Below are 15,383 nucleotides of genomic sequence, written 5' to 3'. Positions count from 1 at the left end.
AGAGTTTTGCTTAAAAGAAATCAGAAGAAAGGAGCAGGGCCTGAACGGGTAAGTGGTATCAGCAAAAAGTCTTTGTTTCTTTAGGAGCTGGAGGTAAGAACGGCACATCTGTGTGTCAATCAGAAATGACCCAGTAGGGAGTAAAACACTGGAGATGTGGGAGAGAGAAGGCAGCTGCTAAAGCAACGTCCGTGTAGAGGGCGTCGGGCTTTTGGTGCCGGTAGAGCCCGGCCTCACTGGGCGTGCAGACCTTTCAGGCTGTAATAGGAGGGAAGGGAGCCGTGCATGAAAACACAGCGGGGTGGTGGATGCTACGGAAGTTTCCCTCAGTGAGGCAGGAAGCAGGTTGGGGAAGGAGCAGAGCGCCAGCTCCGGAGCCCTCCTGACCAGGTGGTACCCCAGCCCAACCACTTACCACCCGTGACCTTAGGCAAATTACTCAGCGTCTGGATGCGTACATTCCCTCATCTTCAACATGTATTCATGACAACATCTACTCGGTATGATTGCTGCAGGTAGGTATGAGAGGAGGAAATAGCAAAGCACTTACAACCGGGGCCGCAGAGAACGCAGTCAGTAAATGTTCACTGCTGTTATCCACCCTGAGCGGAGGGAGGGGGTGCTTGAGAAGAAGGGAGGGATGAGATAGGCTGCAGCAAAGTGATAAAGTCAATAAGCCAGGAGGATAGAGCCAAGAGGAGCTACGGTTAGTGGTCAGGAATTTGAAGGCCAACCAGCAAGGTCCAGGCACAGAGCAGGCAGACTTGGGCTGGGATTGGAATTTGCCGGACAAGCACAATGAACATAAGAGAGGTGAACAAAGGGATTATGAGGAACTGTGGAATCCAAGCTGAATAAGTAAGAAAGTGAGGATATAATGAGGTGACGGCTGGGGAAATGGGGCTGGATTAGTTGGGTTCTAGAGAAAATGCTGAGATCATAGCGAGGGAGACGTCTTTAGGACAGTGTGGCCTAAGTACGCTGGAGCTAACACGCCAGGATATTGGAAGGCTCTCCTACAAGAATCTTGAGATCATAAAGAATCATCGTAAAGTAGTAGTTTTGGAGAAGCTCTCGTGAGCCAAATGTAAAAATCTCGAGTTATCTCTCACTGTAACAAGGAGAACTCTGGGTGGGATAGTATGAAAAACGAACTTCAAGCTGTTTGTTGCAGTTTGCTTTCTTTTCGTTTGTTTTTAAGGAAGAAAGGAGAAGCAATAGTCTGGAAGCAGATATGAGACGGCGGGCGGTCCATTGTCCCGCCGAGATACTCAAGGCCAGAGGAGCGGGAGAGAAGACAGCCAGTGCTGGAGAGGGTTGCATGAGGGTAGTGTTCTCGGGGGAGGGCCAGGCTCAGCGTGGGAACAGGAGGGAGTATCCAGAAGACAGGTGCTAAGGAAGGGCAGTGAGTCCACAGGGCACAGACCCTGTAAAGAGCTGCGGAGAAGGAGTGGAAGATGGTCCCAGTTAGGCGGTGTGCAAAGAAAAATGAGATAAAATACAGAGGGGGATATTTCCTAGGAGTCCTAGAACTCTTTTAAAATTACCTGTTAAATAACCTGTGTGGTTTGTTTTCCTGTGGGGACCTTGATTGGCGTCTGAGGGAACTGGGGTTAAAAGGTCATGATGGGATTGGCCCTAACAGTTTTCAAGGCAGACAGCGGTAGTACGGCTGTGAGCGCTAGGGAAGGAATGGTGAAGTTTTCCCCAAAGGAATGAGGAGCTCAGGTGCCCTGTCTTCATTCCTAAATAACGGCCAAGTGAAGGCTGAGCAGAATGATGTCCCCGGAGCACGGGGAGTGTAAAGGCCTCCTCTGCATCCCCCCAGGTGGTGTGATGGGGCCAGGCATTCACTGGGTCCTCCCATCAGGGCCTGGACTAAGGTGAGGCACGTAAAGTACAACACTAGAGGCGGGGGCCAAAAAACTCACTCATCAAGTATTTTAATGCAAAATTTTTTAAAAATCAAAGTTAATGCAGAAAAATCACGATGAACAAAACGTTAAAAGTTTAAAAAAGAACGAGATCACAGTGACTGCAGAATTCAGCCCTGCGCTACGTTTGCTCCATCTTCCACTAAGCAAATTGCTAAATGAAAAGTACAAGTAAATTCAAGCTTATCGATAGTAATTTACTAAACCAAAAGAAACAGAAAATATGCCCTGCATAGCTATACTTTCATTAAAGATTTTATTAACAAGACTCACCAGTTTTCTTCTTCAGCTTTAATTTCTCTCTGTTGCTAATACGTTTCGAGGTGGAGGTTATCACTTTCTTTGTGTTTTTAACAGTTGATGTTTTGGACTCCACAGGAGAATAATGGATCCTTTTGATTTCTTGTACTTCTGTGTATTCTGTAACTGTAACCTTCAAATTTGCATCTTCTGTGTTTCCCTCACTCTTTCTTTTACGAGCAACTAAAGCTACCTTTGAGGGAGGAGTTATCACATTTTTACAACTCTTAGGTCTACTCAGTATTAAATCTCTAGCTGGAAGAAAAGAATGAAAATCACCTTTCTCTTTGTGATCATCTGTTTCTTTTTCACACTCACCCACTACAATACTGAGACATCTTTTTGCCTTCGGTTTATCAGCCTCCGTTTGGTTTTCTCTGGCACAGGTGGGCTTTCTTTTAGTAACAGTGGCAGAAAGTATTGGGCGTCTCTTAAGAGGTTTATCGTGGCTGTGACTAGAAATATCCTGAACTGCAGAAAATTTAGGCTGGTTCCGTTTCTTAAAAGTATAACAATTTGACTTCATTTCTAAAGCTTTGGATTCTTCAAAAGTAGCTTTTGGAGATTTTGAACCCTGACATTCAGGAATACAAGGTAAAACTTCATTTTTTCTCTCATCCTGAGAAGGTTGTGAGGCCTGAGAATTTACATTTGATAATGGTGACAATTTACATGTTTGCTGAGATACACATATGTATGCCATATTATCTTTTAAAAATTGATTTGGGGATAGAATTGGATTAATTGACTCTGATTCTAGATCCTGATTTAGTCCATAATTATCATTTATGAAAGAATCTGGACTTAAAATTGTCCGATAAATTTCACATACACTTTTTGACTCCAAAATCACAGGCCTTGAATTACTTTTCACACACATGCCTGGTGAAAGACACATCACTAATTCTCGTTCATTATTAGCTGCACGGCTGTTATTCACAAAGGACTCCGGACTTAGAAAATTTCCTTGGCTTTGTGTGATGTTCAACGTTGAAGAATAGTTTGGGGTAAGAGTAAGTTTACTGTTCTCTTCAATTTGGCCACTAAGATTATTTATGGAGTCAAAGGAAGTTTCAGTTATGACTGTCTCATTAAAATGAAAATCGTTTACAATGTTGGCACCTTCTACTTTTAATACTTCCCCATTTTCAGATGCAGGAAGGGATGTGTAGGTAGTAAACTGATGGACAGAAACTGGCAAGCAGGTCTCCCCATGGCACTCTTGGAAAGTGGGACTGATAGGTGATATGGGTATTTTATTTTCTTCAAGGATTAAAGAATTGTTTTCTGTTGGGGAACAGCTTTCGTTCGTAGCCAGATTCTCACATGCTTGTAGTGGGCTTCTAACTCTGTCAAATTTTGAGGAAACATTAAATGTTTTATTTACATTTTGAATATTTGAAATATTCTGGTTATGACCTGAAGAGGCTGATACTTTCTTTTTATTAATGGTATCCCAAAGACTCCTCTGCAAAAATAAGAAAACATACAGATTAAGTTGATAACTATTGAATAGTACCTTTAAGCAAAATTATGTATGCTACCTCAAGACTGTTAACAAAATAATTTTTACATATTATTATTTTCCTAGAGTAAATTACAGAATGATGAAAACTTAGTACCTTTTTCTTTTTCGGCTCTTCTGCATTTCCTAGTAATATAGCTTGGTGTTTCAGAACATCATTTACAAGAAATGTCACGATCTCTCTTACTCGGCCTCCTTTTAACGGTGTCCAGGTAATAGAAATAACAATTTTTTCTTTAGGCTATAATTAAAAGAATACATTTTAAATGACTATAACAGTAGTGATGTATAATAACCAAAATATATTATATGCAACTTAGAATACAGTAGATGATTAATAATTGTTACTCACTAATACTCTATACCCTAACAACATTTAGAAATCAAATATATTTTCCTACCCTATCTCATTTCATTATAAGGAAAAAAGTTACTAGCAATAACAAGCGTAACAACAAAATAAAATTATAATAATCACTCAGTGGTTTTTAAAAATTTAATCACATATTTCCACTTCTTTAGAATATGTACAGAACCTCTATTTCAAATATAATGACCTTACATTATAAAGAATTTTTCAAAAAGCAATGTAAAGATGATCAGCTAAATTCCTTGCTCTCCACTTCTCTAAAGTCCATATTATCATTATTGATATTTGTTAAATACTTACTTTGTTCCAGGCATAGTTTCAGGTATCTAATATAACTAGTCAAATCCTCACATCCCTAGGAAGCAGATACTGTGATGATGCACGTTTTACAGATGAAGTAATCAAGGTCCAGAATGCTTTAAGTATTTTGCCAAAGTCATACCGCTAGTAATTAGAACCCAGGCAGTCTGAGTCCAGAGTTTAAACCTTAACCGCTACACCCTACAGCCTGGCAGGAATTTGCAAAATGCAAAACTCTCACATGACAAAACAAACTCTGTCTTTGTTGTTTTTCAGGGGAAAAAAAAGACAAGTTTTGTTTGTTTGTATGTATGTATGCATGTATTTAGACAAATTAAAATAGAAGTTTTACTGCAGAAGTTGTATTACGGTAATGCCGGAAGGGAGGAGAGATGGTAGACCAACTACCAACATTAGGACCCACGATCACACAACCCGAAAGACAAGAAATGGTAGAGCTGAACTGGTATCAGCCTCACAGAGGAGGTCAGACCTTTACAGCTTTTCCCCTGGACAGAAAAAGCAATTCTCCTGTCCTCTTCACAGTACCTGGGCTTCTCAGAACTCATACTCCTAGAGTTTAGTTATACAGGTGCCTGTTTTTAGTACCAAGCTTGCCTGCCATATAATAAAAGTCCTTACTTTGATATCTGTCTTTTATTCCCTTCCCTATGCTTGGCCATGGGCCCAATAGAAGCATACTCCAGTTTCATGATACTGAATGAATATCTTTGGATCTTTCTTGTTGAATTATGCTAACTCAGTTAAGTGACCAGCTACAGCAAAAACAACAAGAATAAAATCATAAGAAAAACTCTGGTGAAGGCTAGCCTCCCCCTCGTCTGGCCTTGCAGAATTCCTGAGCTTCTCAACAACTTAGTATCCATAATTAGGTGAGTGTTCGAGACTCACTTTCAGAGCTCTGAAGGCCTCAGTAGATGGATAAACTGGAAAAATCTCAGTCCCAGAGACCACACACACCATCTTCAACCCACCTGTTGTTATCCTAGGTCAGATCAGACTCACACAACTCTAATAAAAGGAAGGGGGATTATAAGCAAAGGTTAGGGTTGGAAGATCCCCCGAATTTAGAGCTTAAATGGGCTTTGTCTCATTTCACTAAATTTCAACTCATCACTTTGTTAAATTAATGTTTAACAGCACATCTGTGGTAGGCTAGATTATTTTGGTTCCAGGCTAGGATGTTTCTGGTTCTGTGATGTGTGCTCCCCATATAGAAATCATTAGGTCAGTGAATGTTCTTTCTTTTTTTGTCATATACACACATACCTTGTTTTATTTTTCTTTATTTCGCTTCATAGATACTGAATTTTTTTTTTTTTTAACAAATTGAAGGTTTGTGGCAACCCTTCATTGAGCAAGTCTACTGGTGCCATTTTTCCCACAGCATTTGCTCACTTTGTATCTCTGTGTCACATTTTGGTAATTCTTGCAATATTTCAAACTTTTTCATTATAATATTTGTTCTGGTGCTCTGTGATCTTTGATGTTAGTATTGTAATCGTTTGGGGTCCAGGAACTGAGCCCATAGAAGACAGCAGCCTTCACTGAGAAATGCTGTGTGTGTTCTGACTGCTCCACTGACCAGCTGTTCCCCCGCGTCTCTCCCTCTTCCTCGGCCTCCCTGTTCCCTGGTTCCCTGAGACACAACAACATTGAAATTAGGCCAATGAACAACCCTTCGACGGTCTCTAAGTGTTCAAGTGAAAGAAAGAGTCGCATGTTTCTCACTTTGAATCAAAAGCTAGAAATGATTAAGCTGAGTGAGGAAGGCACGTCGGAAGCGTTGACAGGAGGAAAGGTGGGCCTCCTGCGTCCAGCTGTGAAGGAAAAGGAAACGTTCTTAAACGTGATGACCTATTTAAGATCATTTAAAACTCAAAATGGAGCAACTGTTGTTCAGGCATCCAAAATGGAACCTGGTGGCCATCGTGGATGTGGTTTTAGACAAATTCCTGCATCAGTAAGAACCTGAATTTTCTGAACGGTATCAGACTCAAGGATACTGTGGTAGGAGATAGACGGGCCCTTGGGCTGGACAGCTGGTGTTTGTCAAGCGGAGGAAAATCTGTTCTCCCTGGACACTCCAAGGACAAAGTTAATGGCAGGAGCTGAGCTCTGCTGGAGTAACAAGATAAGATGACCACTCCTGACTCCTTGGGGGTCAAAAAGGAGGGGGCACCACCCCATAATAGGTGATGCCAAGCCTCTCACAGCCCCTGTGATGGAACCCATCTTGGAAAAAAGATGCACACACATGTTGGGGAGGGTCCTAGAACAGGTCATTTGTGGGAAAAGAAGTGAGATAATTGGCCAAAGGTGAACAAAGACCCAGAAGGACTGTCCTGTATAAAGGGTTTAAATCGCCTCTTCACTGCACTCCTCTTCGTTAGGAAGGACACCCACACCCTTTCTCCCCAGGTGTGTATTGCTTCAGTCTTAAATAAACAAACTGCTTCTCTGTGTGCTCTCCCACTTGTTGTGCTGTGTCTCTAATAATAAACTTTGTACCGTTTTTACAGTTTTTGCCTCCTTGAAACATTCTCGCTTTCAAACGGGGGTAAGAGCCAGGGCCACTCTGCTTCTAGTCTCTGGCCCCTGGTGGTCTGGCAGCTAGGATTCCTGGTTTTCATCCAGGTGACCCAGGTTCAATTCCTGGGCAGGGAACTAAGATCTCGCTTCAAGCCACGGCTCACTTCTGTCTCTCTGAAATCACTACTACCAGCCGTTCTCAAAACAGTATCTGCTAGAACTGCCAGCTGCAACATTATGGTCTCAAGGCCTCCCCTTGTAACTCTGCAACCCTTTTGGACCCCAACAAATCCTGGCTTAACAAGCACCCTTACTTCTTGCCAGCTCCAATCCTAATCCTTGATGAACAACTTATGTCACCTTCCTGTTTTTTGCCTTAATAAGCTTTCCTCATTTTGTAGTCTGATGGAACACAATTCAAGTACTTTTTGGATCTGTGTCTCCTGGGCTGGAGTCCTAACAAACCCAAATAAACACCTCTTTATTTCAATCAGTTCTTGGAATTCTTGGTTAACAAAGGAAATTAAAAGTGCTACTCCAGTGAACACAAGAATGATAAGAAAGCAAAACAGCCTTATTGCTGACATGGAGAAAGTATTAACGGTCGGGATAGAAGATCAAACCAGCCACAACATTCGCTTAAGCCAAAGCCTCATCCAGAGTTAAGATCCTAACTCTCTGCAATTCTATGAAGGCTGAGAGAATTAAAGAAACTGTAGAAGAGTTTGAAGCTGGCAGAGCTTGGTTCATGAGGTTTAAGGAAAGAAGTCATCTTCACAACATTAAAAGTGCAAGGTGAAGCACTAAGTGCTGATGTAGAAGCTGCAGCAAGTTATCCAGGAGCTCTCCTAAGATAATTAATGAAGGTGATTGCACTAAACAAGAGGTTTTCAGTGTAGAGGAAACAGCCTTCTACAGGATGAAGATGCAATCTAGGACTTTCATAGCTGGAGAGGAAAAGTCAATGCCTGGCTTCAAAGCTTCAAATGACAGGCTGACTCTCTCCTTAGGGACTAATGCAACTGGTGACTTCAAGTTGAAGTTAATGCTCGCTTACTATTCTGAAAGTCCTATGGCCCTTAAGAATTATGCTGAATCTACTCTGCCTGTGTTCTGTAAATGGAACAACTAAATCTGGATGATGGCACATGTCTTTACAACATGGTTTACCAATATTTCAAGCCCACTGTTGAGACATACTGCTCAGAAAAAAAGACTAAATTCCTTTCAAAATATTATTGCTCACTGACAATGCACCTGGTCATCCAAGAGCTCTGATGTAGCAGTGAGATTAATGTTATTTTCATGCCTGCTAGAACAACATCTATTCTGCAGCCCATAGATCAAGGAGTAATTTCGACTTTCAAATCTTATTAAGAAATACATTTCATAAGGCTATAGTTGCCATAGATAGTGATTCCTCGGATGGATCTGGGAAAAGTAAATTGAAAACCTTCTGAAAGGGATTCAGCATTCTGGATGCCATTAAGAACATTCATGATTCATGGGAAGAGGTCAAAATATCAACATTAACAGGAGTCTGGAAGAAGTTGATTCTAGTCCTCATGAATGACTTTGAGGGTTTCAGTTACTTCCTGGAAGTAACTGAAGATATGGTAGAAATAGCAAGAGAACTAGAATTGTAATAGGGAAGAACAAATCTGACTCCATATTAGATCTGTTTCTTTTACTTTAAACTTTGTACTCTATTGCTTTTGCTACAAGTTAAGAATGTTGCCTATAGCCTGAAATATACAGGATAGCCCATTCTCAAGGCTCTGACCTTTAAAGGCATAACACTTTTCCATTCATATAGAGATTCAAAAGCTGCAGAACAGAGAATAACATTTGTCTTGTTGGAGGTTTATAGGAACATCATGACCTGACCTACAGGGACAGCTGCGAGAGCAAAGGATTCTGACACCAAGAAGTTTGCAACAACTAACAAGAGACCCTCCCCTTTTAATATAAAGGAAGCCTGAATTCTAACTCAGGTAAGATGGTTCTTTGGAATACTAGTCTGCCATCTTCTTGGTCAGCTGGCTTTCCAAATAAAGTCACTATTCCTTGCCCTAACGACTTGTCTCTAGATTTATTGTCCCGTTGTGTGGTGAGTAGTACGAGCTTGGACTCGGACAACAGATTTAAAAGTGTTGCTTGCAGATGTGACTGAATTGCTGCAATTTCATGATAAAATTGAATGGATGAGAAGTTGCTTCTTATGGATGAACAAAGAGAATGGTTTCTTGAGATGGAATCTACTCCTGGTGAAGATGCTGTGAAGATTACTGAAATGACAACAAAGGATTTAGAATATTACATAAACTTAGTTGATAAAAAAAGGCAGGGTTTGAGAGGATTGACTTTAATTTTGAAAGACGTTCTACTGTGGTTAAAATGCTATCAAACAGCACCGCAGGCTACAGAGAAATTGTTCATGAAAGGAAGAGTCAATCAATGCAGCAAACTTCACTGTTGTCTGGTTTGAAGAAATTGCCACGGCAACCCCACCCTTCAGCAGCCACCACCCTGATCAGTCAGCAGCATCAACATCGAGGCAAACCCTCCAATGAGCAAAAAGATTACAGTTTACTGAAGGCTCAGATCGTTCGCATCTTTTAGTAGTAGTCTTTTTAACTTAAGATATGTATATTGTCTTTTTAGACATGATGCTATTGTACACTTAATAATTACAGTATAGTGTAAACATAACTTTTATATGCACTGGGAAACCAAAACATTCTTGTGACTCGCTTTACTGTGATTTTCACTCTATTGCAGTGGTCTGAAACTGAACCCACAATATCTCCAAGGTCTGCCTGTACAACTGACTTAATGGGCATATCTATCAAATTTTGTTCTTATTGAGATTCAAATGAAATTATCTGTTTAGGATAAATTCAAGAGTGTGAACTCTTACTACTTGCTTCTCAATTTATATATAGAAAATTTTAAAAGGGGGTGTCCCTTCTAAAAAGTTACTGTTATTTAACAAATAGTTATTGAGTGCCTAATGGCATACATAGTGCCTGACACAGGATAGGCATACATTAAATATTTAACTGACAAAATTATTGAATGAATGAAAAGTAGACATGGTCTCTGGCCTTATTGACACTATATTCTTCCCAATAAAAGAAATTACAAAATCTAAGTGAAAAGATAAATACAAAAATACAAGTCCCCAATACTGTTATCAATAAAACAAAAAAAAGGTTTGAGAGAGCCAGAGTGAAGGGACCTATAATCTCTAACTGGGTGATCAGAGAGTATACTACTAATTTTTAAGCTAAGACAAAGTATATGAATGAGCTGGACAGACAGAGCTAAGGGAGGAGCAATTCAGCAGAACGTGCCAGCATGTACACAGCCCTGAAACAAGAAACTGCTTAGTGTATCCCTAGAAACAAATAGAGGACCAGTGTGGCTTCATGTCAGCGGGAAGGCAAATGACCTGCGATACATGAGGTTGGAGAGAGAAGCAGAGGACTATGGTATATACGTAATCTCTTTAACAGATTTGAACATTATAAACAGCATTACTTAGGTGTACATTTTGTGGCTGCAGAGGCTTTGTTTTGTTTTGTTTGTTTGCCTATTTTCTTTAAGGCATACCAAAATGAAGTGCTAGTCTTTTTATCCTTAACTGAAAGGTTAATCAGCTAACTCAGGAGGAGAGCACATTGGGAAGATGCTCAGAGCGCTCATCCCCTTTTCCTTTTCCATGCCCCCTCTCCATCCACCTTCCCATGAGGAAGCCCTTCGTTAATCTGTAACAATCCATAGACTGAGACAGTGAGAGCGACTCAGTTCTGAAAAATATGTCAAGGGATTTATAACTGATACATGCTTTTTGGACTGCAGTGATAGTCTAGCTACAAAACTTCACCTTTTATGGAGACAAATACCCTCAGAGGTGTAAAAACAGAAATAAAACATAAATCATTTTACTTTTTCCCTTTTGTAAATCTTTATTTGGTCTCCCCTGCCCCCCAACTCCACCCTTTAAAAAAATTTCTTCGGTAACTCAAACAAATGAAGGAACAGATCTGTTATACTACTTTCTTTTAAATATGCCTCTATTACCTTCGGTAATGGCATTCTTGGATATGCATCACTGTTAATTTTTTGAACAGAAGCATTGTCATGTGCTGAGATAAGAATCTTACTATTTTATCTAGATTCTGAAAGACAGCAGAAAGTCAGAATTACAATTAAAAAAGTGGGCTGCATCTCCCTCCATTGGGAGAAGATTAAAAAAATGTTATCAATAAACAAGATGATCTCTCATAATTCCATCTGGTCCTAAGATTCTGTGGTCTTTGTTTACAAACTTTTTATTAGTGACAAATCAGAAAATGGTAGCTGCAGCCAGTGACAACTGAAGCTGTCTTGTTATTAAATGGATCTGGCCCGCCCCCTTGTGGCCATAAGTGCAATGACCATAACTGTCTGAGAAGCCTGGCTGTGAAGGAGGAGGGAAGAGTCAGGTTTGAGGCTGCCCTGCCAGTCAGTTCATCCAAGTCTCCCAGTCACATCAAATTAGCATCAAACTCATTGCACAATAGACGGGTGGCTTATTTTCTTGAAGAAGTAAGAGCTGCCTCATGTTAGCCTCTACTCGTTTGCAGAGCAAAAGCTCCTATTTCCAGAACTGGCACCAATGAGTCTGTTAAACCATCCAGTTGAGTTGTTCATAACCCTGGTTACAGAGATCATTTGAGGGGTTTGTAAAAAGTAAAAATGCCCCGACCCTCCTCTATGTCCTCCCCAGGAGTGATGCTGTAGCGGGGTCTTGGTACCGGTGGTTTTTTTAAAGCTCACCACTGAGGTAACGTGCAGTCAGGATGGAAACACCACGTAGCTTAATCCCATTCAGTAGGATGGCTGGTGATTTTAACTGAATGTCATTATGAAGACTCAGACCCAAATGACAAACTCCCTACATTAGAGCAGTCCTATGCAGATTCTAACACACCAGTATTATTGAAGTTTTAAAAAGAATGACTAGGAGATTAAAAGAAACTGAAAATAACATTTAAAAATGTTCCTTGGATTGGCCCCAGTAAATCTGCTCTACAAAAATATCCCAAATGACGGTCTTCTGGTCCTCACTCCTTATTAGGCCTAGATACATTGTACTGTAGACCTATTTTTATACTAATTGTGAATTTCTGTCACTATTTGGCAAGTATAACACTTTACCTAGTGGTTCGTTAGATGCCATCTGCGTACATCGAGTTTTCTGTATTTACCCCCAGAAATTCACATTAGTAAGTGTGGAGTGGTGAGTAGAAATCTCCCTCACTTAACAAGCAATCCAGGCAAATCTGACGCACGTGGTTGAGGCATCTCAGAGAAACGCTGCTTAGTCATACCGTGACACGCTAATTCACTGAAGGTGTGTTGTAGTTAAGGGATGTTCTAATATTTATTTTCTACTACAGTGCTTTCTAAAATGTGGTCCCTGGACCAGTAGCAGAGGCATCACCTGGGAACTTCTTAGAAATGCAAGTTCTAGTCCTATTCTACACATATGGAATCAGAAACTCTGAAGGTGGGGACCCAAAAGTATTTTAACCAGCCCTCCAGGTGATTCTGATGCATTCTTAAATGTGAGAACCACGGGTCTCCTCAAAACATCCCAACCTCCTTGATAGCTGTTTGATGTAGCTTCTTCTTGTTCTTAGAATTTTCCCTCAAACTCCTAACATATGTCTTTAGGGAGGAACCATGTCTCACGTCTATAAATCAATATAAGGGACAGTGCATGGGATTTAAAATTATAAGACCTGGATGGGAATCCCAGCTCTGTCAATTGCTATGAATAAAACCATGCATAAATATTTCCACCCGCTGAGCATATTTCCTCATTAAAAATTAGGAAGAGAACATTTATTCAGGACACAGAGTCCAGACTTTTGCTTGAAGCTTTCTCTCATTTGAGCACCATGCACAACTGCAGCTGGCATTACTTCCAACCGATGGATGAGAAAATAGACACGGAAGACTCAGAAGAGTGAACTGAGCTGCCTACCCTGATCCACTGGACACAAACCCTTTGACAGTGTTGCCTTATCTACAAATGTGGATAAGGACTCCATGAGTTTGATGTAAGGATTAAATAAGGCAACAGAGTTTAAAAGAATTTGTAAACGGTGAACATTATGTTTGTATGTATTATCTTAGTGGCTTGGTGGGTTAAGTGGAATCAGCACACTCAGACCTGAAGCTGAGGGAAATCAACAGCTAATAAAAGACAAGTTTTGTTTTAAAGCAGAAACCATAACACATCATAAAACAGATGGTTTAAAATATAAGAACAGTTAACTTTTACAGTATAAAAAGTATAATTCTAAAAAAACAAAACCCAAAAACTTTAGTTCCACAAAACAAAAAAGAACAAGTAGAAGCATTATGTAGATAGAAAAATGTATATATCTTTTCACGAAAAGAAAAGCAAACATTTATAAACTAGAGAGAAGGGGCAGGTTCTTAAGTGTAGCTGAACCACTGCTTAGCACAAGTCAACAGACCTCAGATTAAAGCCTCTTCTCACTGCCTTAGGAAGCGGTTATTTACATAAGGAGTGAGACTCCCTCAGCTAATTTTTGTTTTCTTTTCACCCTTTCAGAGATTCTAATCAATGGAAAGACCACAGAAATCAAAATAAGAAAGTAAATTCTCTAGATTTTGGTGACAGGAATGGGAGCATTACTCTGGCCAATGCAATGAAGAAAAGCTACCCACGAAGTTCTTGAAACAACATAAAATTAAATTTCAATCACCGTTAAAACTACACTACAGCAAACAAACAAAAATAAGATTAAAATAATAAGGTGTTCATATTGGTTGAAAACAACACTGAGAAAGTGTTTTTGGTTTTGTTGCTATAGACGTTTGGCCAAAACAAAGCTCACCGGAATAGTAGTTACCCTGACCCTGTGGAATCAGTTTCCCTATGGAAACTGAAGTGGATATTTAAGGTGACTGATGGAAAGCAATTAAAAAACCCTGCTCTAACCAAAGTACTCCTGGCAGTTTTAAATACAGACAGATGGATGGATGGATGGATGGAGAGACAGATGAAAGATAAGAATATTGATTTTAAAAGTGCCATCCATTACTCTAGAACCGCAAGTCTTCTCGAGGCCTGAAGTCTGTGAAAAACGCTTCTCTGCAACAGAAAACTAGGAAAGGGCTTCTAAGGATGCTCCGCGCAGGCGCGTGGACGCGATGTCACCGCCCGAGTCCCCGATGACCAGGCTCCTCTGCCCCGGGGACCAAGGCTCACCCAGCGTTAGAGGGAAGGACCTGGCTTTATCTCCAGGCCTCAGGTCCGCTGCTGCTCGTTCCGAGGCCACTCCCAGAGCGCGGCGGGGAGACCGCGGAGGGCCCACTCCCCTCCTACCTGCAGCACGAAGGCGCTCGGCCAGACGGTGAAGCCGCACTCGGCGGCCGGGCCACGGGACAGCCTCACGGTGGTCGCCTCCTCGTTGGGGTTGTCCAGGGCCAGGGGCAGCGTCCGCGAGGCTCCCAGGCGCACGTCGCCGAAGCAGAGGAAGGGCGACCTGCAGAAGTGGCTGAGGGACAGGACCGGCGGGGAGGCCGCCTCCTCCTCGGCCCGGGAGCCCCGCGGCCTCGGTTCCGGGGGGCTCCGTTCCCAGCGGTCGCGCCCCCGACGCCTGGTCGCCATGGCGGCCTCTGGGCCGAACGGGCTGCTCCGAGCCGCCGTGCAGGAACGCCCACCGTGGCCTCTCGGGAAGCTGGCGGAATTGGAGCGAATTCGCCCCCCTTCTCGTGCGATCGCCGGGACCTGGTAAATAAGCCGGACACACAGACTCGCAAACTGGAAACAGGAGCAAACAGCGCAGGTTCTTTGCTCTGTTTAAACTTCCCGCCGCCACCAATGGGGGAGCCCGGACCCGCCCACCTCCCCGCGGGGCCAATCATCGGGCAGCAGTCCCGGCCAATGAGAAGAGGGCGCCTTATTTAAACGTGATGACGGCAGCGCCTGGCTCTGCGCGCGGAGGCGACAGTGGCTTCGAGGTCTCTGTGGCCCCTGAGGCCCGGGGCTCAGACTCGGAATTCGCCTTTCGGTTTTGTGAACAGGCTGCTTGAAAGAAAGAGAGTCACAGCACTTCCACCGTAAATGCAGCAGTCATTGCCTTGCTGGGACAGTGATTTCCCTCCCCCAGTATACCCGCGCAGGGTCACAACCCTGAGCTCCCCGCAGAGGCTTCCTGGGCCCAAATGGGAGAAAATGAGGAAAATTAAATGTATAGTTAGTGTGAACGTGCTGATGTCAGTGCCTGGCCCCAGCAGGGGCTCAGTGATACAGGGAGCAAAACTAGGTAAACAAACAAAACCTGAGATTCCCAGAAATTCATAAGTGATGGTC

The 15,383-nt window shown here is 42.1% G+C and overlaps 1 protein-coding gene across 2 annotated transcripts in view; it reads right to left on the bottom strand.

Annotated features, from left to right (window-relative positions):
• The window catches only part of ASPM (assembly factor for spindle microtubules), a 67,246-nt gene extending 52,407 nt beyond the window's left edge, over nucleotides 1–14,839 (bottom strand). For both annotated transcript variants that reach the window (XM_079940843.1, XM_079940844.1), the window contains exons 1-3: nucleotides 14,394–14,839; nucleotides 3,857–4,000; nucleotides 2,208–3,702 (exon numbers count right to left, since the gene is read on the bottom strand). In XM_079940843.1, coding sequence (XP_079796969.1) covers nucleotides 2,208–3,702; nucleotides 3,857–4,000; nucleotides 14,394–14,678 — 1,924 coding nt within the window. In that variant the 5' untranslated portion in view covers nucleotides 14,679–14,839. The remainder of the gene's footprint in view (nucleotides 1–2,207; nucleotides 3,703–3,856; nucleotides 4,001–14,393) is intronic.
• Between the last annotated feature and the right edge of the window lie 544 nt (nucleotides 14,840–15,383).

The sequence above is a fragment of the Stenella coeruleoalba genome, assembly GCF_951394435.1.
Source record: "Stenella coeruleoalba genome assembly, chromosome: 1".
NCBI classification, from domain to species: domain Eukaryota; kingdom Metazoa; phylum Chordata; class Mammalia; order Artiodactyla; family Delphinidae; genus Stenella; species Stenella coeruleoalba.
The sequence above is the reverse complement of the archived record's forward strand: the minus strand, read 5'-3'. Positions and strand labels throughout refer to the sequence as shown.